This window comes from Phaseolus vulgaris, chromosome 8 (genome assembly GCF_051622355.1).
Source record: "Phaseolus vulgaris cultivar YP4 chromosome 8, ASM5162235v1, whole genome shotgun sequence".
In the NCBI taxonomy this organism is placed as follows: Eukaryota; Viridiplantae; Streptophyta; class Magnoliopsida; order Fabales; family Fabaceae; genus Phaseolus; species Phaseolus vulgaris.
The window spans coordinates 43587290-43614593 of record NC_143505.1 but is presented as its reverse complement, the minus strand read 5'-3'; the positions used below and the strand labels follow the sequence as shown (position 1 = coordinate 43614593).

General features: G+C 40.8%; 1 protein-coding gene across 1 annotated transcript; it reads left to right on the top strand.

The window, feature by feature from the left end:
• Window positions 1–525: 525 nt before the first annotated feature.
• Window positions 526–4828, top strand: LOC137826054 (uncharacterized). The gene is made up of 2 exons (XM_068631895.2): window positions 526–3855; window positions 4274–4828. The coding sequence occupies exons 1-2, from the start codon at window positions 1065–1067 to the stop codon at window positions 4741–4743; spliced, it is 3261 nt and encodes a 1086-aa protein (XP_068487996.2). The 5' UTR covers window positions 526–1064; the 3' UTR covers window positions 4744–4828.
• The last annotated feature ends 22476 nt before the right edge of the window (window positions 4829–27304 follow it).

The window sequence follows — 27304 nt, the reverse complement described above, 5'->3', positions numbered from 1 at the left end:
ATAAGGGATAATAATGAAAAGAAAATTAAATAAGTTAATTGAACTAACTTATATACTGACTTATAAAATTTAATTAAGCTATTAGTTAATTTATTAATTTTACCAAACTCACTATATATAGATATATATTGACCTTCAATAATGAAAGTTATTCGGTAAATTTTCGTAAAATAAACAAAAGCTGGATGAAATGCAACAACATTTATTCTTGATTCTTTAAAGATTTTTAACTTTTGTTTCTTTTTTTAAAATTTATTTCTAACTATAAAAAACTATAGCAATAAATAAAAGTTAACAGAAAAATATTATATATTTTTATAGAACTTAAAAGAAGCCTAAGCCAATCATGAGTTGTTATTCCTTTTGCCGTATTGAATTACAGAGAAAAAATGGGAACACATAATGTTCTTCAACACATAACAATCTTGCCCCATATAACAGCATGTGCACATGACCCAGATCATACTAATACAGCCTACGCTGTCATTTTCTCAATCGATTGCTTTCAGACTATGTGTTGCACACCATACCTACAATCCTTTCTGCTGAGTCGCATTCCAAAATTTTTACTACCTATTTCATACATATATGTGGTAAGCAATTTAGTACGCAAGTTGTTTATAGGTTTTTTCACAACCTCTTGCTTTCACTATAAAAGTTACTCAAACCAAGACTCAAGAAGAGATTTCAGCACTACCAAAAAAAATAAAAATATTTTATAATATATAACTAAGTGATGTATAATGTATATATGTATGCTTTTCACTATATACTACACTTTTATTTATCCATACCTTCGGTTAATGCTTCAAATATATGTGTTTTTAATTCTTCTATGTAAATGTGTATTTCAAATATGAACTGTAAATAGTGAAAAAGAGTGTTGGAGGAAGAAGAATAAAGTCTACGTGTTTATGAGTATTATTTTATAGGAAGAAAAGGGAATTGGGTATCGAAGAACAAGATGCAACACAATAATAGAGGACATAAAGAGTAACTTTGAGGAAGTAGTGCAGTAATGTTTAAAGAAGATTGAAGAACAGTAGCAGAACAAAGGCCTCATCATGTCAAGCAATGCATTAACTCTTTTTATCTTGTTGCTTAAAATCTCCTTGTTTCCAGCCGCTTCTGCTTTGAACCAGGAAGGTCTCTCTCTACTTTCATGGCTCTCAACTTTCAATTCCTCTGATTCTGCTGCTGCATTTTCTTCATGGGATTCAACTCACCAAAGTCCGTGCAGATGGGTCTACGTAAAATGTTCCAAAGAAGGGTCTGTTTCAGAGATCATAATAGCATCCATTGATCTTCACACCACCTTCCCTACACAGCTCCTTTCTCTTGGCAACCTTACCACTCTAGTCATCTCAAATGCAAATCTTACCGGTGAGATTCCCAGTTCACTGGGAAACTTGTCATCCCTGGTTACTTTGGACCTCAGCTTCAATTCTTTATCAGGAAGCATTCCAGCTGAAATAGGAAATTTATACAAGCTGCAGTGGCTATATATGAATTCAAATTCCTTGCAAGGTGGAATTCCATCCCAAATTGGAAACTGTTCAAAGCTGAGGCAGCTGGAACTGTTTGATAATCAGCTCTCTGGTGTGATTCCAGGAGAAATAGGCCAGTTGAGGAATCTTGAAACGCTTCGGGCAGGTGGAAACCCAGGTATCCATGGTGATATTCCAATGCAGATATCAAACTGCAAGGCTCTAGTTTATTTAGGCCTAGCTGATACTGGGATATCAGGGGAGATTCCACCAACTATAGGAGAACTCAAAAGTCTCAAGACACTTCAAATCTACACTGCACAGCTCAGAGGTCACATTCCACCAGAAATTCAAAACTGCTCAGCCTTGGAGGAGTTGTTTCTCTATGAAAACCAACTTTCTGGAAATATTCCTTCCGAATTGGGTTCCATTAAGAGACTCAGGAAGGTACTTTTGTGGCAGAATAATTTCACTGGGAAAATCCCAGAAAGTCTGGGGAACTGTACAAGCCTGAGAGTTATAGATTTTTCTATGAACTCTTTGGTTGGAGAACTTCCTGTGACTCTCAGTAGTCTAATCTTGTTGGAGGAGCTTCTGCTGTCTAATAATAACATTTTTGGAGAGATACCTTCCTATATCGGGAACTTCTCCAGTTTGAAGCAACTGGAATTGGATAATAACAGATTTACTGGGGAGATTCCACCTCTCTTGGGGCAGCTGAAGGAACTCACCTTGTTCTATGCCTGGCAAAATCAGCTCCATGGAAGCATACCAGCAGAACTCTCCAACTGTGAGAAACTTCAAGCACTTGATCTTTCACATAATTTCCTTACTGGGTCTATTCCAAGTTCACTATTTCATCTAGAGAACTTAACTCAGTTGTTGTTGTTATCAAATAGACTTTCAGGTCAAATTCCTCCAGATATCGGCAGTTGCACCAGCTTGATCAGGCTAAGGCTGGGATCAAACAACTTCACTGGTCAAATTCCACCAGAAATTGGCTTTTTGAGAAGTTTGAGCTTTCTTGAATTATCGGATAATGTACTCAGTGGAGATATACCCTTTGAGATAGGTAACTGTGCTAAGCTAGAGATGCTCGACTTACACAGCAATAAATTGCTAGGAGCAATTCCTTCCTCATTAGAATTCTTAGTTGGTCTTAATGTCTTGGATCTTTCTGCAAACAGAATAACTGGCCGCATCCCTGAAAATTTAGGCAAGTTAGCATCTCTAAATAAGTTGATACTCAGTGGAAACCAAATCACAGGTTTAATCCCTCAGTCACTGGGCTTTCGTAAGGGTTTGCAGTTGCTTGACCTAAGCAACAATAGGATCAGTGGTTCTATTCCTGATGAGATTGGTCATTTGCAAGAATTAGATATCCTCTTGAACTTGAGCTGGAATTGTTTAACAGGCCCCATCCCAGAGACCTTCTCAAATCTATCAAGACTTTCCAACTTGGACCTCTCTCACAACAAGCTCACGGGGAGTCTTAGAGTACTGGGTAGTCTTGACAATCTAGTTTCTCTTAATGTCTCCTACAACAGTTTTTCTGGTTCTCTTCCTGATACAAATTTCTTCAGGGATCTTCCCCCTGCTGCAATTGCTGGCAACCCCGACCTATGTATTACCGAGTGTCAAATAAGTGGACATCACCAAGGAATCAAGTCAATAAGAAACATTATCTTATATACTTTCCTTGGTGTTATTTTCACTTCTGGGTTTGTTACTTTTGGAGTAATCTTGGCAATGAAAATTCATGGGGGTAGTAACTTTGACGGTGAAATGCAATGGGCATTTACTCCTTTTCAAAAGCTCAACTTCTCCATCAATGACATCATCCCAAAGTTATCAGATTCAAACATTGTAGGAAAGGGTTGCTCAGGAGTCGTTTACCGTGTGGAGACTACAACAAACCAGGTTGTTGCAGTGAAGAAGCTGTGGCCACGAAAGAATGATGAGCCACCGGAGAGAGACCTCTTTACTGCTGAAGTTCACACCCTTGGATCAATAAGGCACAAAAATATAGTGAGACTTTTAGGATGCTACAACAATGGAAGAACTAGATTGCTCTTATTTGATTACATATGCAATGGGAGTTTGTCTGGATTGCTCCATGAAAGTAGTTTGTTCTTGGACTGGGATGCAAGATATAAGATCATTCTAGGAGCTGCTCATGGATTAGAATATCTTCATCATGATTGTATCCCTCCAATTATTCATAGAGACATTAAGGCTAACAACATCTTGATAGGTCCACAATTTGAAGCTTTTCTTGCAGATTTTGGCCTTGCAAAACTTGTTGGTTCCTCTGATAATTCCGGAGCTTCTGCTATAGTTGCAGGTTCTTATGGATACATAGCTCCTGGTGAGTAAATACCTTGATGCTCTCATACTTAGTTCATTTTGGTAATGTCCATTTAGCCTCACATTCTAATGCCATTAAAGAAATGTGTCAAAATAGACATACAGAAAATCAATCTGTTCAGACTTAACTCAGTTTTTTTATTACTTAATTTTCTTCTAAGAAATTAATGAAATCTCATTTTTAAACTTACCACTTTCAGAATCTTATCTTCTCTGTTCATTTCTATAGTTATCCTTTTATCATTTAAGAAAAACATTATTCTGTACTACAAAGTAATACACTCAACTTGACTTGGGTTTACTATGATGTCACTTTCATAGCACAGATTGGATTTTCAGTGTCACATGTTTCATTGCTTAGTTGTGTTATTCAGACATTACTAAGAATTTTTCTCCTAATTGTGACTGTTGACTGACAGAATATGGATACAGTTTAAGGATCACAGAGAAGAGTGATGTGTATAGCTTTGGTGTAGTTATCATTGAGGTCTTAACAGGGATGGAGCCAATAGATAGAAGGATTCCAGAAGGTTCCCACATTGTCCCTTGGGTTATGAGAGAAATCAGAGAGAAGAGAAGAGAATTTGAATCAATTCTGGACCAGAAACTGGCACTGCAGTCTGGAACACAAATTCCTGAGATGCTTCAAGTGCTAGGGGTGGCTCTCCTCTGTGTTAATCCATCACCTGATGAAAGACCTACAATGAAAGATGTAACAGCAATGCTCAAGGAAATCAGACATGAAAATGTGAATTTTGATTTTGAGAAGTCAAATCTTCTACAAAAAGGTGTTATTAACAATCCAAAAGCTTCAATTCAATGTCCAAGCTTCTCCAGATCTTGTAAACCTCTAACTGAAACACCATCTTCTTCAGTGTCACCAAATTAAGCACTAGATAGTTTCATTTCTATTATTCTTTGCTTAATTTTGTACATTAATAGTTATATGTGATGGCAATTCCATATTGTATTCATTTTCTACCGTCTTCTAAGTTACAACCCCTCACACAGGTTAACCATGTCCTGGAATTCAGAACGCAAATAAATAGAACCAAAACAAAACTAAACGCAATATAATTAGGAAAAAGGTTAAATGAAAAAAACAAATTAGTTTTTTATTAAATTAACAACTGTCAACAATTAAATTGATTCTAGATCGATTGATATTATACTAATTAAGGTCAAATTGATAAAATGAATAACTCGTTGATTTAGGATTAAGGTTTAGTAAAATAGCTTTTCTAAATCCTAACAATCATTAGATTCAAATTTCATCAATTGGAATACTTATTCAATAATGGAATGTGAAATTATTGCAAAGAATTAATCTTTGAACTTTCAAACTTTCATAGAGAACTCCATGAGCAATGCATGATGTGAACAGTCACGTAAAAAAAAAAAATATTCTCCTCATAAAATGGTGTTAGAATCTATGAGACTGAAGGTGAATTATATAATAGCTTAATCCATGTTCATGTTTCAACCAAAATTTATCTGCTTTAGACGCAACATTCATTTTCGTAATGGTTCCATAAATAAGGAATAAACCTATTTGTTTGATGGATAACTTTAAATTCAGACAGCTAGCAGACCAACTTCGTGTATTAGATGATAGAAACAAGTCTCTTAAAAATCTTCTTCACAGTTACTTTAACATGTTTATGTTTTTGTCAAGATCGTGTCTTCCTCGAATTTACATATTAAACAATATTTAACGTTCACACTTTATTCGTTTCGAGAGTCTTATTCATAATATATATATATATATATATATATATATATATATATATATATATATATTTATACACATATTTCATAATATATATACACACGTATATATGTATGTATTTTATAAAATTTAATGTTTTCATTACAATTTAAGAAATTTGAACCACTCGTATAGTATAAAATGGATTAACTTGTCGGAACAACAAAAATAATAGTAATTGATTTTGCGATGGAGATTTTCATGGTTCCATCTAGTAGCGTTAGCAAAGATGATCATTGTTCTCAGAATGACACTATATTATTTTGGACATCTACCTTCCACTATATTATTGGAAATGTAGCATTTACCATTGGGGTAAATTGTCTAACAAACGAGGATGTCATGTTTACATAATCAAAACCTCTCTATCATTTTTTATAAAAAGAAATTACAATACACATGAAAAACAAAGGAGGGGAAAACAATTATCAAATAATAATTTGTATGACATAGATGGTACAATTAAATGACATGGATGGTGCAATTATACACGTACAAATTTAAAACAAGTGAAAAACTTCATACTTATCTTTTATGAGTATCCAGGTAACCCGAGTACAATCATCAATAAACGAAACAAACCATTTTGTACTTGAGATATTAGGAATAGGTGAAGATCCCCATACATCTGAATGCATAAGATCAAAGGGTTTAGAACTTTTATTACCATTGGGAAGAAAAGTTGTCTGATAGCAAACTGTCAAACATCACAATGAAAAGACACATCAAACACTTTTGTAAATAAGACAGGAAATAAGGACTTTAGGGTACTAAATGGAGGATGACCAAGACGTATGTGTTGAAGCCATATCTAATAGTATGACCAAAATTCAGGGCCTTGCCGAAGATTTGTGTGCCTGTCAGAGTCACTATTTGATTCAGATATATCAATTCAAATGTTCCCGCCGGTTGATTCGATTATCTTTGCACGCCTACGACGATCACACACCCGAAAATCCATGCTTTCATTCGTACCCTTCTTCTATCAAGCACCTGAAAGCACAAGGACAAAAGGACGATCTAGAGGTCGTTTGCACTCCGACGCTGAAGTCAGTGTAGGGCTAGGAAACACCAAAAGTAAGTTGTAAAAAGCTCTGTGTGTGTATTCACGTAAAATGATGTGTACCTCATTAGGTTTGATACTACCCCTTATATACTCTAGGGTTTCCACTGATTCCGCTAACCATTATTAGGTTTACTGAGGGAGTGCCTTAGCGCCGCTATCATCCACTCTTAGGGCAATCTAGCACGTAAGGCTCCCTTACTGGAGTGCAACCTCTGACGGGATGACCACCTGGGTACCAACTTGTGCACCTAATCTCTGAGGCCATCCGTCCTGGGAGTTCCCTAGCTGTACACGTGCCATGCCTCTGGAACATGACCCTCACAGGTCGTATCTCTTCCAGTGGCTCTTTACTTGTGTAACGCCTGAACGCGTCATCCACACCACACGCATGGACCCTTCGTGATCTAGGCTTCTCACTAACTGGTAACTGGTGTGTTGTCTGGGATCTATCTCTTATGGCCCAACTCTGCTGTTTGGCTTATCGAGGTCCGAGGACACGTCAGCATATACTGACGACCGATGCCTGACCACTCATCGACCCTCTGGGCATACTGTCTACAAGGCACTCTGGGCATACCGCTTGTGGGACCCTCCTTACACGATCGAGGCCTGACCACTCATCGACACCCTGGGCGTGCCGTTTGCAAGGCGCTGGCCCATGCAGCTCGTGGGACCCAGCTCACATGGCCCCTGACTACTAGCAGTCAACGACACCCGAGGACTGGTCGGTACATCAAATATTCCTTTTTGTGGCTAGTTCATAACTCATATTCTAAATACTTATTCTTTCTTTATTTCTTACATTTAATATAGATTTTTTTTTTTACATTATATAGGATTTTTTCTAAATATTAGTCATATTCTAAATTTTTAAATGTATTTTTATATATTTTTAATTGTATTCTTGTATTATTTCTTTCTGCACTAACAATAACCTATTGTTTTTATCATATCTTTTTTTTAGAGATCAATTTTTGTTGATTCCTTTTTCATTAGATTCCTTACTAGTAGAGCTTTAGTTTGGACACCTGGAAAGTGACGTTTGATGTTCAAAGTTGTTTTATACAACTCAGAGACAACCAATGTAGAATGTGTAGGTACAATTGACTCTAGAAGAAGGGGGGTTGAATAGAGCCTTAAACTCTTCTTGCAGTGAATGAAATAAGTAGATTCTCTAGTAGATCGTTTAACATATCGTCTAATTGATAATCTAGTAGAAACGTTCTTGTACATTCATCTAACATATTAACTTTTAGTAAGAATTAAAACATAGGCAACAACAAGAGTGAGCGAAAGATCAACAGAAGAATTTATCCTGGTTCACTTTGGACTACGTCTAGTCCCTAACAATTGGTTAAGAGCTTCCATCGACAAATTGGTTATAACAAGTATTCTGACCTCTTCAGGTTACAACGAGTATTAACACATCTTTAGGTTACACCTTCTTAACCTCCCGTGAGATTAAGAACTCCCAAAAGAAAAAAAAGAACACTCTTAGAGAGCACAAAGAAAGCTCACATGGGTATAAATTCACAGAGTGAAGAATTACAATGGTTTTGGATACAACCTAGAAGACTAAATGCTCTAAAGACTAAAGTATGCTCATTACAACTCTCAATATTTTCAGCAAGATAACAATATATCTTTTTTGGTTCTTGGCTTGCCTTGCTTTTGTTTTACACGTTCAATCTCCTTATATATGCAATTGGTCACCTTTATTGATGGAGATCAAGCTCAAGAGGACATGGAGGCCAATCAACAAGATCAAGAAGAGGTAGAGGCTCAAATGGAGGACACCCATGGAGTTCAAAGCCCACCTCAAAGGCTTACAAGAAGCATGTTCAAAGCTTTAGGAGCTAGGGGACGTTTATTTACTCTTTTTGTAATTTCTTTGGTTGAAGGTGCTTAGAGGGAAACATTAGAAACCTCTATTGTTAAAGCATCTTTTAGTCTTTAGTTAGGAGCTTTAGGAGGGGGGGTGTATTAGTAGATAGGTGTAGAAGTAAATAAGGAGGTGCCAAAGTGAGAGAAGGGATCACACCTTCCTCATGTCTTGTTTTAGGCGCCGGTTGTAGTTGCTTTTAGGAGGGAATTTTGAATTCTCTTAGTTTGATTTTCAGCACCCTTAGGCTATAAATATAGGTGCTGCCCTTGTACATTTCATATTTGAATTTTAATTAGAGAAACTATACTCAAATTTTGAGAGAGCATTGGAGAGCTTTGTGCCTTCTTCTCTAGTCTTATCTTGATGGTTCCATGGTTACCTCAAGTGGCGGCTTGCACACTCATCTAGGAGTCTCCATCCTTCTAGTGGCGTGATCATCCAACCATACATCCATCTTCATGAGCTTTCTCCTCTCCTTCCTTCCTTCTCTTTTGTTATTCATGTTTGTAGCTTGTGTTCTTGTGTTTTGGTTCGGTTATTCTCTTTTTCCAGCAGCTGTTCTTCTTCTTCTTTGTTTTTGGTTCGGTACCTTTTAATTTCCAGCACTTCTATTCAGTTTTCTTGTCTTTTAATTAATTTTGTTCGGTTCATTGTTGTTCCTTTTCAATTCTATTCGGTGCTTTTGCTCTTTCTCTCTTTTTGTTGATTCAATTTGACAATATGTGGAACTTCCATATGAGTTTGGATTTGGTGCTAGTTTTGGTGAGTTCTTGACTTAGAACATTGATCCAATTCTAAGAAAAAGTGCCTAACTATTGTCCAACTCAAGTTGATTCCTAAGAATGTCAAGAATCATTCTCTTCTTTGCTATTGGAATCACATAATTTATTGGTTAAGTTTGGATATTACAATATCTACATATCTTCATCTTTTTCATGTTAGACGCTTAAAATAGAAAACTTGGATTGTCAATCTTTCAATTTGTTTTTGCTTTGAATCTATTTAAGAAACTATTTCAAAATTATTTGCGATATGGGTTAGTAAAAACAAATCAAAACAAAATTTGGAAATCGTTTCATTTTAGATAACGTGTGATACAAAAATAGGGTACTTGAGATTTCATGTTAGATGCTTAAAATAGAAAACTTGGATTGCCAATCTTTCAATTTGTTTTTGCTTCGAATCTATTTACGAAACTATTTCAAAAGTATTTGCAATATGGGTTAGTAAAAAAAAATCAAAACATAATCAGAAAATCGTTTCATTCTAGATAACGTGTGATATGAAAATAGGATACTTGAGATTTTCAATGTATTCAAATTGTTTCTATTTAAAGAAGAATGAGGGATATTCACAATTCATTAGAAAGGATATTTGCAAAATTTATTTTAACAAATTTGTTTAGAAAAAGATAGATTTTAAATATATATGAAAAACATGGATGAACAGAGTCATTGGGCAGATTCAAACGTTTTCATTTTCATACATAAAATCTCTTTGATTAAGCACGATTTCATTAGATATGTACCGACCAGGTAGTCGAGAGTGATGATGTGGCAGCGAGCGATAATATAGGCGTGTTGAACGGAACACCTGGCTGACAGAAGGGAAGGACGTAGGGAAGGACGTCGGGAAGTCTGGGTAGTCGCCAATCGTTAAGTTGGCGTGCTCCGATCTCTAGCGTATCTAAACCGGCGGTCACCAGGCTTGTGTCGTAGTCGCCGTATGTGAGCTTAGGCGACCAAGTGGTCAGAGATCGCCGAGAGGGGGACATCGCCGAAAGATCAGGAAAGCTTGTTCAAGGCCTTCAAGGGGCACGAGTACGAAGGATGAAGTTATCAAATGATCATTCCCTAGCCAGAGGTTGAGGCCAGGGAACAGTTTACCAGAACATGCACGATGAGCAAGTAATGCAGATCGTGATAGCGGCAGGCGAGACCACAGAGAAGGTATGCATGGTGACACCCCGTGCTCGCCATTAGAAGAGATCGCGCTCCAAGGCAACTATGCACCGAGTTGCTCCTCACCTGAGTAACTTAGTCAAACAGCCTGAAGAGTAGAAATGGCGCTCAAGCAGAAGACGTTCCAGATGGTGACACGTGTACAGCCGAATGCGAGCCACGTGTCCAGAGGTGTAACCGTCAGGAGAGAGAAAACGCACATGTATATAAGGAACTCTTAACAGATTCTGAGGTACGCGCGTTCAGAACACTTCTTTACGCTTTGAGAATACTTGAGTACGCTGAGAGAGATTTTGCACGGCTCCTTGAGTTTTTAGCTTTTCTCTCTTAGAGTTTTGGTGATTCCATCACTGACTTGAGCGTCGGAGCGCGATCGGCCGCAGTGGCGCCACTCTGTCTTTTGCAGGTTCTTGAGGAGAATCGAGGTGTGAAGGACGAAAGCTAGCGTGGTGCAAAGTCGATCCAGAGGGAGATAACTTTGTCGTGGCAAGACTCTTGCGCTCTGGTCAATCGGCAGGATCAAGATATATGAATTCAAAAGATTTCGTTTAATAATTATAATCAAAGTCTATTATTCATTCATTGTGTTAGTTAGATTATCTAGCATGATCAAAATTGTAAATGGTTAAATGGTATGCAGTTGTACAAATCATTGTTAGAACCACACAACATACTTATTCTAAATTATGTTATGCACTTAGCAAAGCTTATCAATTTGTCTAATGAATATATACTATAGGCGCTCAGACTGTCTATCATAAACTTATGTTGGAAACACTTAAATAATGCAATTGTAGAAACATTGCTTAGATTTTTCAATATATAAACCATCCAGTTAGGTTTTTTTTATCATCAAAACATAAGAACATAAGGACAACATATGATATCCTGGTCATCAGACTATTTACTGATTCATAACCATCTAGTGTCTCAATAGACCATCTAGTTGGTCATGAGATCTGATGGAAAATTCTTTTAGTAGACTTCTTTGTGATTTCTTCTTTGGATGGAAGATGAAGGAAAGTTGAGGAGCAAAAGAATTCTTTGAAATTCAAAAGAAGTTTTAATGGTTTGAAGTGGAGAGTGAAACTTGGATGGCAAACTTCTAACCGTAACTTGAAGCTCACATTTTGGCACCCCTTCTCTTGCATATCCTTCCTAAGGTTTCTCTTGGGCCATTAGAGGCCCAATTGTTATCCTAGCTAGGTTTAAGAAAATCCTATTCTACTTGGCCCAAATACATGACCCAACTATTTTATGTTACTAGGTCCAATGCACAACCCATGAAAAATCCTAAACAACTTTATGCAATTATTTTGAACTAAAGCTTCTAACCCAAAATAACGATGACTTGTCTTGGTGAAGCTAGCTGAGTTCCGATCTTCTTTGTAGTCTCTGACCAAGACTCTAGTCTTATTTCATGGTATGGAGGTCTTCTATGAGATGCTCTATAGAATCTTTCAATCTAGAGTTGTCCTCTTTATTAGACCTACAAAAGATAGACAAAAGCCTAATTAGACCCAAATGTGCAAATAAGTTCTAGAATAAAACTCTAGGTCTTCATCCTCTTTATTCTATGGATGTTATGGCTGAATGGTATTGTGGTGCAGGACCATTTTATTTATCAGCCCACCATACACTTGGCTAAGAGAAAAATACCAACTACATAAATATACATAAAAAATCTCTACCTTAGTTTGTAAAAATTGCAAAAGGTAGAAGCAATCCTTTCTTTAGGCTTTGTATTTCTCAGCCAATTGTGGAAAATAATAAAAATAACTCAAAGGCACTCTAGAAACCTTCACTTGACACTCAAAAAAAAAATTTCTAGAGCACCTTAAGGAGCATGGATGGACATAAGGTTGGCTTCACCTTAACCATATTTAAGTTAACTTAATTAAGGTGAAGGCAACCAAGATGAAAATTTTTGAGACATATGAGCCAATAAATAATTGGCTCCTCCATTGATGCAATTCTAAATAAATGGATTGGATTTAAAATCCATATCCATTTTAACTAGATCAAATTTATTTGGATATTTTCAAATCCATTTAAAGTGGATTTTCTAGATTAAATCCACTTTGTCAATTAGATTAAATCCATTTTGATTTGGACACAGGCTAACCTAACTCAACTTGGGTCTGAGCCGACTCGAACTAGACCTGGACCGACTTGGATAAATCTATACCCGAGCCCACCCGGCTAGACCTAGACCCGAGTCCACTCGGCTAGACTTGGACCCGGGCGAATCGGCTTGACCAGAGCTCAAACCGACTCGACTCGACATGGGCCCGGACAGACTCGGCTCTACATGGGCTTGGATCGAATCAGCTCGACATGGGCTTGGGGCGAATCGGCTCAACATGGGCCCAGGTGGACTTGGCATGACATGGGCCCAATGTCAACTCGACTTGGGCTTTAACCCACTCAGCTCGACTTGGGCCAGGGTTTACTCGGCTCGACTTTAGCTTGGGCCGACTCTGCTCGACTTTTGTCTGGGCCAACTCGGCTCAAGTTTGGCCCAGATCGAGTCGGCTCGACTTTGGTCCGAATCAAATTGGCTCAACTATGGCCCGAACCGACTCGGCTTGACTTTGGTCCGAACCGAATTGGCTCAACTATGGCCCAGGCCAACTCGGCTCGACATGGACTCGGGCTGACTTTGCTCCTGGGCTGGGATTGACTCAGCTCAACCTAGGCCGGGGCCAAGTCAAAATCCAACCCAAAATTAATTTTGGATAATCCAAAAATGTATCCAATCTATATCTAATCCATATCTAATTAAATGAATGAGACTTAAAATCCAAAAATATGGATTTGGATTTGAGATAAATGCATTTAAATGGATTAAAAGTAATATGAATTTGGATAATTATGGATTGAATTTGGCAATTTGGAATTTTTGCCCATCCTTAATCCTATGTGTATCGCCCAGGTAGTCGGAATAGATGACGTGGCGGCAAGTTATAATATAGGCGTGTTGAACGGGACACCTGGCTGGCAGAAGGGAAGGAAGTCGGGAGGCTCGTGTAGTCGCCAGTCATTAAGTTGGCATGCCCCGATCTCTAGCATACCTAAACCGGCGATCACCCAGTTTGTGTCGTAGTCGCCGGGTGTGAACCCAGGCGACAAGGCGATCGGAGATCGCCGAGAGGAGGACATCGCCGAAGGATCAGGAAAGCTTGTTCCAGGCTTTCGAAGCAAAGGATGAAGTCGCCAGATGGTCATTCCCTAGCTGGCCAGAGGTTGAGGTCGGGGAACAGCTTACCCGAGCATGCACAGTGAAGTAAGTAAAGTAGAATATAATGGCGGCCGGCGAGACCACAGGGAAGGTGTGTATGATGACACCCGTACTCGCCACACAGAAGAGATCGCGCTCCAAGGCAGCTATACGCTGAGTTGCTTCCTGCATAGGTAACTTAGTCAAACAGCCTGAAAAGTAAGAAGTGACGCTCAAGTCAAGGATGCTCCAGATGGTGACACATGTACAGCTGAATGCGAGCCACGTGTCCAGATGTGTAACTGTCAGGAGAGAGAAAGCGCACAGGTATATAAGGGATCCGAACGAACTTCTGAGGTACGCGCGTTTTAGAATACTTCTTTTACGCTTGCGAGAACTTGAGTACGCTGAGAGAGAACATTGCACGGTTCCTGAAGTTCTTAGTTTTCTCTTAGTATTTTGGTGGTTCAGTGGCTGACTTGAGCGTCGGAGCGCGATCGGCCGCAGCGGCGCCGTTCTGTCTTTTGCAGGTTCTTGAGGTGAATCAAGGTGGAGGACGGAAGTTAGCACGGTGCAAAGCCGATCCATATTTGACGAGGCAAGGCTCTTGCGTTCTGGTCAACAGGCAGGATCATCAGGCGCCCACCGTGGGGCCGTGTAAAACCTGTCCCCATCCACAACGTGAGTTCTTGGAGTTTCAGTAGTTTCTGTGTGGTTGCGTGCTGGTGCAACCGTTTTCCGCCGTTCATTCAAGCTTTTGTTCGGTGATTTCAAAGTTTCTACCGTTCGTTTGGGTTTTGATCGGTAGTGTGAGGTTTTCCACCGTTCATTCAAGCTTTCGATCGGCTTTCTTGGAGTTTCTTGTTGTTCACGCGGTTTTCAATCGGTTGTTTGGTGTTTTCTTCCGTTCGATTGCGTTTCTGGTTAGTGAATCAGGAGTTGCTGGAGAAGCGGTGGTGTTGTGGTGGAGTTGCAAGTTTCTGCGAAGGTTTGGACGTCCGAATATACCGGCGTGCTGTTGTAGTTGCATTCGCGGAAATTCTTGGGAGCTTCTAACCGATTGATTGTTGGATCGATCGTTCGCTGGAGGAGGTTTTGCTCGTTGAAGTGTGGTTCACTGAGTTTTCATGAGAAAGATGAGAAGCAACCGTTCAAGTCCCGTTGTGCTAGTTGCTACAGAGGGCGCCATGACCATGGCGCAGATGGTGGAGATCATGCGCGCGCTGCAGGCGAATGTGGAGGCCTCGCGTGTAGAGCAAGCGAAGATGCATGAAGACCTGGTCGCCTCTCGGGCCAGGAATGAAGAGCTCAGCAAAGTGACTGAGGAGTTGCGTGAAGCTCTTCAAGAGCAGAGGGGACGCCCAGTCGCTGAAGAGGTCGCACCGTCGTCGCCACCTCGCGTTTTCCCTATGTCGTTTGCTCAGGCGATCACGGACACGCCTATTCCTGCGAGTGTGGTACCTGTGAAGGCTACTTTCACCGGCGTGGAGGACCCTGAGGCACACCTCACCACGTTCCACACGCAGATGATGCTGTCAGGAGGCTCAGATGCTGTATATTGCAAGATGTTCGTGAGCACGCTCCAGGGAACAGCGCTGGAGTGGTTTGTGAGCTTGCCTACAGGTCACATAACCAACTTTCAGCAGTTTTCGAAGCTTTTCGTCGAGCAGTACATTGTGAACAAGGCGCCACCTAGGATGTCTTATGACCTGTTCGACATAAGACAGTACCAGGGGGAGTCCCTCAGGGACTATCTGAATCGTTTTGGAGCACAGATGGTCCGCTCGCCTGCGAAAGACGAGGAGATGCTGGTATACGCCTTCAAAAAGGGCGTGCTGCCGGGACCTTTCTGTGAGGCGCTGATTAGGGCTCACCCCGCCACGTTTGCTGAGGTTAGGCGACTTGTGGTGGCCCACATCGCCGACGAAAGTGAAGTCGCCGAGAAGAGAGGGAGCGTGGCCCCTGCTAGGCCACGTGCCCAGACTAGGATCCAGCCACAGAGGGTGCTGGAAACAGCGGCGGCCTAGAGGGATCAAAGGACTCGCCATCCTTATGATCCAAGAAAAAACAAGGGAAGGGGCCCAGGGCGCCCCAGGGAGTACAATCGCCCGCCAAAGCATAAGTTTGTCGTGGGGTTGGCAGATCTGATCGCCATTCCCAACATAGCAGCCAGGCTTAAGGCACCTGAGAAAGTGGGCGACAAGGTGTTAGGACCAAAACCAGACGCCTGGTGCGAGTTCCACCAGAGTTTTGGTCACACCGTTGATTCGTGCTTGGCACTAGGGTACCAGCTCGACGACCTGGTCAAGAGCGGTTTCTTGAATGATTACCTGCTGGACAGGAGGACGGGGGGCGCGTCGAGCTCCCAGCCGGCGGGTGGTGAGGCTCAGCAGCATGAGATGCCCACTCATGGAGAGATCCACACCATTGCAGGAGGTTTCTCGGGTGGTGGATGCACCACATCACAGAGGAAGAAATATGCAAGGTCTGTGATGACGGTGGACATGTTCGAGGACCACTCGCCAGATGTGGACATTACGTTCACAAGAGAAGATCTTAGGGACGTTGTGCCTCATGACAACGATCCCATAGTTATCTCGCTTGTCACAGCGGGAAGGAAGGTCCACAGGGTACTGGTGGACCAAGGAAGCTCGGCAGATGTGATGTTCTGGTCGACTTTCACACAGCTGCAACTACCCCTTGATCAGCTGAGGCCCTATGGAGGGTGCTTGTATGGGTTCGCTGGCGATCAGGTGGAGGTCAGGGGGTACATCGAGTTGAGAAGTACATTCACGGATGAGGCGGGCTCGAGGACGGAGAAAATCAAGTACCTCGTCGTGAATGCTCCCTCAGCATATAACATTCTGTTGGGAAGACCAACACTCAACAGAATAGGAGTTGTGCCCTCGACCAGGCACATGAAGGTGAAGTTGCCGTCTATGGAGGGGGTGGTGATCACCATCAAATCTGACCAGAAGGAAGCAAAGAAGTGCTATGAGAATAGCCTAAAGAATAAGAGGTCAGTAAGTTACATCACGACCACCCCGCCTCCCGGTGTGAAGCCCATGTCGACGGCGATGGAGGCGGCCGCCGGCAGCGATGTCGTCATGGTAGATGCTGAAGCGAGGGAGGGGAACGCCGATCGGGAAGAAGAGGCGAGGAACCGCCCAGAGGAAGCGAGGGAACTGGGAATCGCCAGGGCGGTGATCGCCAGGGAAACCCGACCCAAACCCGTCGAGGAGTGGCTCGAAAGGGAGATCGGGGGAAAGGTCTTCAAGCTGGGAAGATCTTTGAAGGCTGAACTCCAAGACCAGATCGCCAAGGTGATAGAGCGACATCTGGATGCTTTTGCATGGTCTGCTTCAGACATGCTAGGGATCAACCCCGATTTCTTGTGCCACCATCTAGCGATGGACAGCCAGGTCAGACCAGTACGGCAGAGAAGAAGGAAGTTTAATGAGGAGAGGAGGCAGGTGATCAGGGATGAAACATAGAAGCTCCTCGCCGCGGGCCATATCAGGGAAGTTCAGTACCCTGAGTGGTTGGCCAATGTCGTGCTGGTGAAGAAAAGCAACGGGAGGTGGCGCATGTGCGTCGACTTCACTGACCTGAACAAGGCTTGCCCAAAGGACTCGTATCCTTTGCCAAGCATAGACGCCCTGGTCGACAGTGCTGCCGGGTGTAAGTTGCTGAGTTTCCTGGACGCCTTCTCGGGGTACAACCAGATAAAAATGCATCCTATGGATGAAGAGAAGACCGCCTTCATGACCGAGAGATCGTGCTACTGCTACAAGGTGATGCCCTTTGGGCTAAAGAACGCGGAGGCCACGTACCAAATATTGATGGATAGGGTACTTGCACCAATGCTGGGAAGGAATGTGCAAGCGTACGTGGATGATATGGTTGTGACCTCGCCGGAAACGAGCAAACACGTTGCGGACCTGGAGGAGTTGTTCACCACAATCGCCAAGTTCAGGTTGAAGCTGAACCCCGAGAAGAGCATTTTTGGCGTGGAGGCAGGGAAGTTCTTGGGATTCCTCTTAACTGAAAGAGGAATAGAGGCAAATCCTGATAAGTGTGCTGCCATCTTGGCGATGAGGAGCCCGGCTACCGTGAAGGAGGTGCAGCAACTCACAGGTCGGATGGCCGCCCTGTTTCGTTTCGTGTCGGCTAGCGGAGAGAAAGGCCATCCGTACTTCCAGTGTTTAAGGCGAAACAATAAGTTGGCCTGGACGAAGGAGTGTGAAGAGGCCTTCGTGAAGCTTAAAGAGTACCTGGCGAGCCCGCCGGTTTTGTGCAAACCGTTGGTGGGAACCCCTCTCAGGTTGTATTTTGCTGTGACTGAGAGGGCGGTGAGTGCGGTGCTCGCCCAAGACCAAGACCAGGCTCAGAAGCCTATTTATTTCGTCAGCAAGGTGTTGCAAGGACCGGAGGTGAGGTATCAGGCCTTGGAAAAAGCTGCACTGGCTGTGGTATTTTCGGCGAGGAGGTTGCGCCACTATTTTCACAGTTTTACAATACTGGTGATGACCGACTTGCCCATCCAGAAAGTCCTGAAGAAGCCTGATGTAGCTGGGAGGATGGTGAAATGGGCGGTGGAGCTGTAGGAGTTCGACATCAAGTATGAGCCCCGAGGACCGATCAAGGGGCAAGTTTTCGCCGATTTCGTGGTCGAGCTCTCGTCAGAGGCAGCACGAGTTGAAGGGGATAGTTTTCGTTGGGTGCTCTCGGTGGACGGATCGTCGAACCAGCAGGGTAGCGGTGCTGGAGTCATTTTGGAGTTGAAGGGGATAGTTTTCGTTGGGTGCTCTCGCCAATGTCGTGCTGATAGAACAGTCCCTAAGGTTTGCCTTCAAAGCCAGCAACAATCAAGCAGAGTATGAGGCGCTGATCGCCGAAATCTTGCTGGCCAAGGAGATGGGGGCTAGGGTGTTGAGGGCTAAGAGTGACTCGTTATTAGTCACGGGACAAGTAACAGGCGAGTTCCAGGCCAAGGATCCACAAATGGCGGCGTACTTGGAGTATGTGCAGGAGTTGAAGGGTTCCTTTGTCTCGTTTGAACTGGTGCATGTGCCCAGAGAGCAGAATGGCCGAGCAGACTTGCTAGCTAAGCTCGCCAGTTCGGGCAAGGGGGGTAGGCAGAGGACAGTGATCCAAGAAACCCTGAAGACGCCTAGGGCATTTGTGGCAGATCACCTGGTTCTTCAAATAAGCAAGTCGACGGAGAAAGCGGCGAGGTGTCACAGGTCTTTGACTCAGGAGACCTTGAGATCGCCGAGAATAAGAGCATGTCGGGGGGAGAGGGTGAACATGACGCAGGTCTGTGCCACGCATGAGCCAGACACATGGATAACCCAGTACCAGCGCTGCCTGGCAGATGGCGTTCTCCCGCTGGATCCGATGGAGGCTAGGAAGATAAAGAAGAACTCCAGCAAGTTCACAATGATTGATGGCGAGTTGTATAGGTTTGGGTTCACACACCCACTCCTGGAATGTGTGCACGGAGAAAAATGTACAAGAATTATGGCCGAGCTCCATGAAGGGATATGTGGAAGTCACGTCGGGGGTCGAGCTCTGGCTGCAAGAACCCTCCGTGCAGGTTACTACTGGCCAACAATGAGGGAGGACTGCAAGAAGTATGCACAGTGTTGCAAGTAATGTCAGCAGCACGCCGATTGGCACAGAGCGCCCCAGAAGAGTTAAAGTCAATTTACAGCCCTTGGCCGTTTCATACGTGGGGAATTGACATCCTGGGACCTTTCCCATTGGCGATCAGGCAGATGAAATACTTGGTGGTAGCAATTGAATATTTCACCAAGTGGATCGAAGCAGAACCAGTAGCCCAGATCACCGCACACAAGATCGAGAGCTTTGTATGGAAGAACATCGTGTGCCGGTTTGGTGTGCCTAAGCGCCTGGTGTCCGACAACGGGACTCAGTTTGCAAGTTGTTGAAGCTGGAGGAAGCTTCTTCCCTACCAAGGCTTGATGTGTGTTTGATGAAGAAAATGGCTTGAGTGCTTTGAAGATTGTAATAGGTTTTTAGATTCATTTGTAATTAGGCTTGTAAGTGTGTATGATTGCCTTTTGCTGTGTAACCTATCCTAGATGCCTAACCAAGTCTAGATCAAGCACATGATGTGGTTAAATGGTTTTTGAAAAGCTTTTTAAAATGGTTTTAACAGTTTTAAAACAGTACACAAATAAATCTGTTTTATGGAGAAAGAATCTGTTTATTTCTTCTCTGTTAAAAGGCTTCTCTAAATTTCTGTTAAGGCACCAAGGGAAAGCTCAGTTCGTTATTTCAGTTAAGCTGAGCTGGCCTGTGTGTTATACTTTAATCTGTTTTACTGTGAAAGAACAGGTTTATTCTTTGGTCTGCTGAAAGGATTTTCACAAGTTAGTTAGGGCACCAAAGGTACCACTCAGACAGTTATTTCTGTTAAGCTGAGTTGGCAGTTTTCACAAAATAAATATGTTAAGTTCAAAAATGAATCTGTTGTTTTCTTAACTGCTTTTCAACTATTTTTTGAAAAGAAGTTAGAAACTGTTTTCTATATAAAGAAAAGTCTATCTCACATGAATTAGTGCTGAGGAATTACACTTTTGACAGAGATCAAACAATTTCCATGTGAGAAGAAGGATTGAAAGATTTTTTGAAAGGTTTTCCAAAGAGATTTTCAAGTGTGCTTGTTCTAGGAAACCTTTGAGCTTGGTGAAGGTGCTGGTGCAGTTCTGCAGCAAATTGAACTACTGTTTTTGAGTTCTTGCATCTTCTTTTCAGGTGTAATCTTTCCTTTATTCTGTTTTGTAAAGGTGTAAGTGTTAGTCACTCCTTGATAGGGTTTCTTGGAGTGCAAGGTGTGCTGAAATAGGGTTTTTCAGCATTGTGTGTGTTGTTCTTCTAGTGTTCAAGAACTGCTGGTTTTGTAAGTGATTGGTACTGCTTTAGTGAATTCCACCTTGGGGTAAGGTGAAACTGGATGTAGCTCTGTATGAGTGAACCAGTATAAAAACGTGTGTATCTTGTATTCTCATCCCTGCACTCTTTTCTGGTTTTTGCTTAATTCTGTCAAGAACTAAATCTGTTCTTTTTAAATTGAATCTGTTAATTCTGGGTTAAGTGAAAACTGTTCTTCCTAATTTGTTAAAGTTTTCTGATCATAAACAAGGTTGCTGCATATAATGGTTTAAGTGAATTGTGAACAAACTGATCATTCATTAAAACCTGAGAAAGGATCATACTTCTTGAAATCTTGTGTTGTGTAACTTTTGATTGATTTCTAAGCATTGCTGTATCCTTCATCCTCACCATATTAAGCTGATCTGGTTCTGTTATAATTCTCTGTTGAACACAATTTTACATTGAACAAAATTCAAATTGTGCCAAGACTGCTCTGAAGAATCAATCTGTTTCATGTAAAAACAATCTGTTCTTTTTGCCTCTGGAATACTGAAAAATTGTGTGTTCTTGCGAAAATTTTATAAGCTCAATTCACCCCTCCCCTCTTGAACTTAGACACTAATAGACCCAACAATTGGTATCAAGAGCTAGGGCTTGTATTTTGCTCAAGTGTGTGTATGATGTCTGAGTTTAAAATGCCTTTTGCTGAAGGTGCGTCTATTAATAGACCTCCTATGTTTGGTGGTGTTAACTATGCTTTCTGGAAAATCAGGATGAAGATCTTTATGGAATCTATTGACATGGGAATCTGGGATGCAGTGGTCAGTGGACTTTTTATACCTATGCAGGTTGTCAAAGATGAAACAATAAAGAAGCCTTGGTCTGAATGGAGTGAAACTGAGAAGAAGAAGGCCCAATATGATTCTTTAGCCAAGAGTATCATCACCTCTGCACTGAATATGGATGAGTTCTTTAGAGTCTCTCAATGTAACTCAGCAAAGGAGATGTGGGATGTACTAGAGGTGACTCATGAAGGAACTGATGATGTGAAACGGGCAAGGAAGCACTCACTAATTCAGGAGTACGAGTTGTTCAGAATGCAATCTGAAGAAAGTATTGCAGATGTGCAGAAACAATTTACACACATTGTAAATCACCTCACTGGTCTTGGTAAAGTCATTGACAAGGAAGAGCTTAACATTAAGGTATTAAAATGTCTTGATAGGAGCTGGCAGCCTAAGGTAACAGCAATCTTAGAATCCAGAGATTTATCCAAGATGTCCACTGCTGCACTTTTTGGAAAGCTGATAGAACATGAAATTGAGCTGAAAAGATTGAAAGAACAAGAAATAGTGGAAAAGAAGGCCAAAGGAATTGCTCTGAAAACTACCATAGAACATGATACAAGTGAGGAAGAAGGTGATCCAGAACATGATGAGACTGTGAGTCTGCTCACCAGAAAATTCAGCAGATTTCTTAGAAAGGAAAACCATGACAGAACTCAGCAAAGAAAGAGGTATTCCAAACAACCTATTGATTCAAATTCTTCCAATTACACGTGCTTTGGATGTGGTAAACCAGGTCATATAAAAGCTGACTGTCCAAACAATCAAAGTAAAGAAAAATCAGCAAGCAAGAGGAGTGACAAAGGGAAAGGTAAAAGAGCATATATCTCATGGGAAGAAAATGATGTATCCTCATCTAGTAATTCTTCAACTGAAAGTGAAGAAGCAAATCTTTGCTTCATGGTGAATGATGAGGGATCCAACTCTGACTCAGTAAGTAATTTCTCCACTGATTCTGAAAACTATGATCAACTGCTATTAGCCTTTAAGGAAACACATGATGAAGCAAACAGGTTGGCTATAATGTGCAACAGATTGAATAGAGTAAATAGGGTACTTGAACCAAAGGTTAAAGCTCTTGAAGAAGAACTGCACAAAGCTAAAACTGAATTAATTAGTCTTGAATTGACATGTTTGCATGCATCAATTAAAACTTGTGATAATTGCAAAAAGCTGGAAAAACAGGTTGAGTATTTGTTAAAAACACTTTCAAATTTCACTAAGGGAAGAGAAAATCTTGAAACCTTATTAGGTTCACAGAATGCTGTTTTCAATAAAAATGGTTTAGGATATAATCCTGGAATGAAAGGTAATGTGAAAAAGCTGTCCAGTTTCTTTGTTCCTTCCAAAACAGGTTTTTCCTCTTTTAATAATTCAAAAACAATGCATACTGCAACATGTTTTTATTGTATGAAATCTGGTCATGTATCTAGAACATGTAAGGCTAGGAGATATCTTGTTCCTAAAGGATTGGCCAAATGGCTTCCTAAGGAAAGGTGTTAATCATGCTGGACCCTAGACTAAAGGGGTACCATATGTGCTAAATCTGTTTTGTTGCAGAAAAACAGCAGGAGAAACCAGTGGTACCTAGACAGTGGCTGCTCAAAGCACATGACTGGTGATGTGACTCAGTTCATAAATCTGAAACTCAAAGCTGAAGGGCATGTCACATATGGAGATAACAATAGAGGAAAAATTCTTGGAAGAGGAGATGTTGGTACTAAAGACTCAACTACTATTGAGAATGTCCTATATGTTGAAGGGCTAAAACATAGTCTTCTAAGCATTAGCCAGCTGTGTGACAAGGGATACAAGGTCAATTTCGAAGCCAATACTTGTACAATTTCAAATGAAAATTCTGGTAAGGTGCTGTTCACTGGAAAAAGGGTAAACAACATTTATCTCCTTGACATTATAAAGAGTTGTTCTGAAAATGAGTGTTTGCTATCTAAAAATGATGAGTCATGGCTGTGGCATAGGAGACTAGCTCACATTCACACAAATCACTTGAACAAGCTAAAATCTAAGGAACTTGTTTCTGGCTTACCAAACATAAAGTTTCAAAATAACAGATTGTGTGATGCTTGTGTAAAGGGAAAACAGATTAGAACTTCCTTTAAATCAAAAGATGTGGTTTCTTCAAATAAAGCTTTGGATGTTTTGCATATGGATTTGTTTGGACCATCTAGGACTGCTAGCTTAGCTGGAAATTACTATGCTTTGGTGATTGTTGATGACTTTTCAAGATATACACGGACTTTGTTTCTTGCTTCTAAAAATGATGCATATAAAGCCTTTAAGAAACTTGCTAAAGTTCTGCATAATGAAAATGAAAATAGGATAAAACAGATTCGTAGTGATCATGGGGGAGAATTTCAAAATGCAAAGTTTGATAAATATTGTGAAAAACATGGGATCATACATAGTTATTCTGCTCCTAGGACACCCCAACAAAATGGTGTTGTTGAAAGAAAGAATAGATCATTAGAAGAGTTAGCTAGGACTATGCTAAATGAATCTGGTTTACCTAAATATTTTTGGGCTGATGCTGTATATACTGCTTCTTATGTGCTTAACAGAACATTGATTAGACCAATTCTTAAGAAAACTCCCTATGAATTGTATAAAGGTAGGAAGCCTAGCATTAGTCATCTTAGGGTGTTTGGCTGCAAATGCTTTGTTTTAAATAATGGTAAAGATAATTTGGGAAAGTTTGATCCTAAATCAGATGAAGGAATACATATTGGTTATGCTATAAATGGTCATGCCTATAGAGTATATAACAAAAGATTGCTTGCTGTTGAAGAATCTATACATGTTGTGTTTGATGAAACAAATTTTTCTATGCCCAAATTTGTTATGGATGAACCTGGTATGGATGATTTAAGAACAATTATGCAACAGAATCAATCTAGTGAGCTTGATGCTACTAATCCAAATTCTGTCAAAGAATCTACTGTGAATGTAGGACTGCCTAAAGAATGGAAGACTCCAAGGGATCTCACTCTTGACAATGTAATTGGTAAAATTGAGAAAGGAGTCTCAACAAGGAATTCACTCAACAACTTCTGCAGAATAGTAGCTTTTGTGTCACAGATTGAGCCTAAAAGCCTGGAAGAAGCACTGCAAGACAGCAATTGGATAACAGCAATGCAGGAAGAGCTGAACCAGTTTGAATACAATGAAGTGTGGACTTTGGTTCCAAGGAAGCATGAGATGAACATCATAGGAACCAAGTGGGTGTACAGGAACAAGATGGATGAACATGGAGCTATCACTAGAAATAAAGCAAGACTGGTTGCTAAAGGATATAACCAAGAAGAAGGTATTGATTTTGGTGAAACCTATGCACCAGTAGCACGTCTTGAAGCTGTCAGACTTCTTCTAGCATTTTCCAGCATACAAGGTTTCAAGCTGTTTCAAATGGATGTCAAGAGTGCATTTCTAAATGGCTACATCAATGAAAAGGTGTTTGTATCTCAGCCTCCAGGGTTTGAAGATCACAAAAATCCAGAACATGTGTTCATGCTTAAGAAAGCCTTATATGGATTGAAGCACGCACCTAGGCAATGGTATGAAAGGCTAAGTGAATTTCTGCTTTCTCAAGGTTATAGCCGTGGCAATTCAGATAAAACTCTCTTTCTAAAGAAGAAAAGTGAAGATATCATACTTGTGCAAGTCTATGTAGATGATATTATCTTTGGATCCACAAATGAAGAGATGTGTGAAGACTTTGTGAAAACCATGAAAAGTGAGTTTGAGATGTCAATGTTAGGAGAAATGAATTTCTTCCTTGGACTACAAGTTAAGCAACTCAAGGATGGAATTTTCATAAGTCAAGAAAAATACTGCAAGGAACTGCTCAAGAAGTTTGATATGAATCAATGCAAAGCAATCAGCACTCCTATTTCAACAAGTTGTCAGCTGGATCAAGATTCTGCAGGAAAATCAGTGGATCAAACGAAATATAGGGGTTTAATTGGTTCCTTATTATATCTAACTGCCAGCAGGCCTGACATTATGTTTGTTGTATGTCTATGTGCTAGATATCAATCTGATCCAAAGGAATCACACTACAATGCAGCAAAGAGAATTCTGAAGTATTTGCAAGGATCTAAGGATGTTGGATTGTGGTATCCTAACAAGGTATCTTTGAATTTGATTGGTTTTTCAGATTCTGATTTTGCAGGCTGCAAAGTTGATAGGAAGAACACAAGTGGGACTTGTCACATGCTTGGATCAAGTCTAATCTCTTGGCATTGCAAGAAGCAAGCTTGTGTTGCTCTCTCCACAGCAGAAGCAGAATACATAGCTGCTGGAAGTTGTTGTGCTCAAACCTTATGGCTAAGGCAGCAGCTAAGTGATTTTGGTATTCTGTTAAATAACATACCTATAAATTGTGATAATACAAGTGCCATAAATCTGTCTAAGAATCCTGTCATGCACTCAAGGACTAAGCACATTGAAATTAGACATCACTTTCTAAGAGAACATATAGCTAATGGAACATGTGATATAAAATTCATTGGTACTGAATTTCAACTAGCTGATCTATTTACTAAACCACTTGCTAAAGATAGGTTTCACTTTCTTTTAAATGAATTGGGTATTATTAGCTTGAATTGTCCTCTGCAGTGAAAATTTCAATCTGTTGTTTTATGTTTTAACATGTTTCGTTCCATGTTTCAGAAATCACAGCTGTGACTAGGAAAGAGAAAGATTTATTTTTCTCTCTCTCACTTTATTGTTGACTGCTTTTACGGTTATTGACCAGCAGATCCATGCAAATCAATGTGTGGGTATCCTAACTAATTGGATTTTGTGTAGATGCAACAGATTTGATGTACCAAAATCAGGTTCCAAGATATTCTTACGTGATTCCACACCTGAACCTGCTGCACCATTGGAATAAAATCTGTAGCATATCTGTGGGATTTGATTTTGTCTAATAATAAATGCTAATGCCTGCTCACGAGATTTGAAATAGAGTACATACTAATACTTTATCTAAAAAAAAGGAGTTCCATCTAGCAACTTCTGAATAAAATCTGAATACATTTGATTATAGGCTGCATGAAAAATTATTGAACTTCCATTCAGAGTTCCCAAAAAGGTCTTAGAAGATTGAAAAGGCTTCAAAATTCATTATTTCCAAAATCTGATTACATTGCCCTGAATTAAAATTTGTGTTTTTCAATTTTGGCTTAATAATCCTATATAAACCTAGCACAATTTAGTTCGTCCCTCACACCATCTCACTTGCACTATAAGTTGTCCAGGTGCACATTGCTTCACCACAGGTTTTTTTTCTGCTTTTGAATAATAATCTGTAATGTCTTTCTTCTAGAATTGTATGGTAATATATTGATGCAGGGAAAAATAGATTAAGCATGGCATCCTCCTCACATAGAAAGAAGAAATCCAAGGAGCAATCTCAAAGCAGCCAAGGTATCCTGGAAAACTGGTTTGCTGGAGATTCAGAGGCAATGACAAGGTTCATACATGAGACTGGCAAGAAGCAAATCAATGTACCCAAGCTGCTTGAGTTCTCATGGCTGAGAGAGGAGAATTTGATAGAAGCCAAAGACTTGCTCAAACATCAAAAGCTGAAGGGATTTCTGGAGATGAATGGAAATGTTTATCCAGATCTTGTGAAGGTGTTTTACTGCAACCTTGAACAAGAGGGTAAAAATCTGGTTTCCCATGTAAAAGGAGTGAAGCTGAAGATCACTAGGGAAATCTGGAGCAGTGTGGGTGGAATCAAATATTCAGGACTGAAAGTGAGCAAAGGAAACACTGCTG

Bases quoted from the DNA above. Each gene is read 5' to 3' on its own strand.
- LOC137826054 (XM_068631895.2), top strand. From the start codon at position 1,065: ATGTCAAGCAATGCATTAACTCTTTTTATCTTGTTGCTTAAAATCTCC. The intron at 3,856-4,273 runs GTGAGTAAATAC...GTTGACTGACAG, and splicing joins TTATGGATACATAGCTCCTG to AATATGGATACAGTTTAAGG.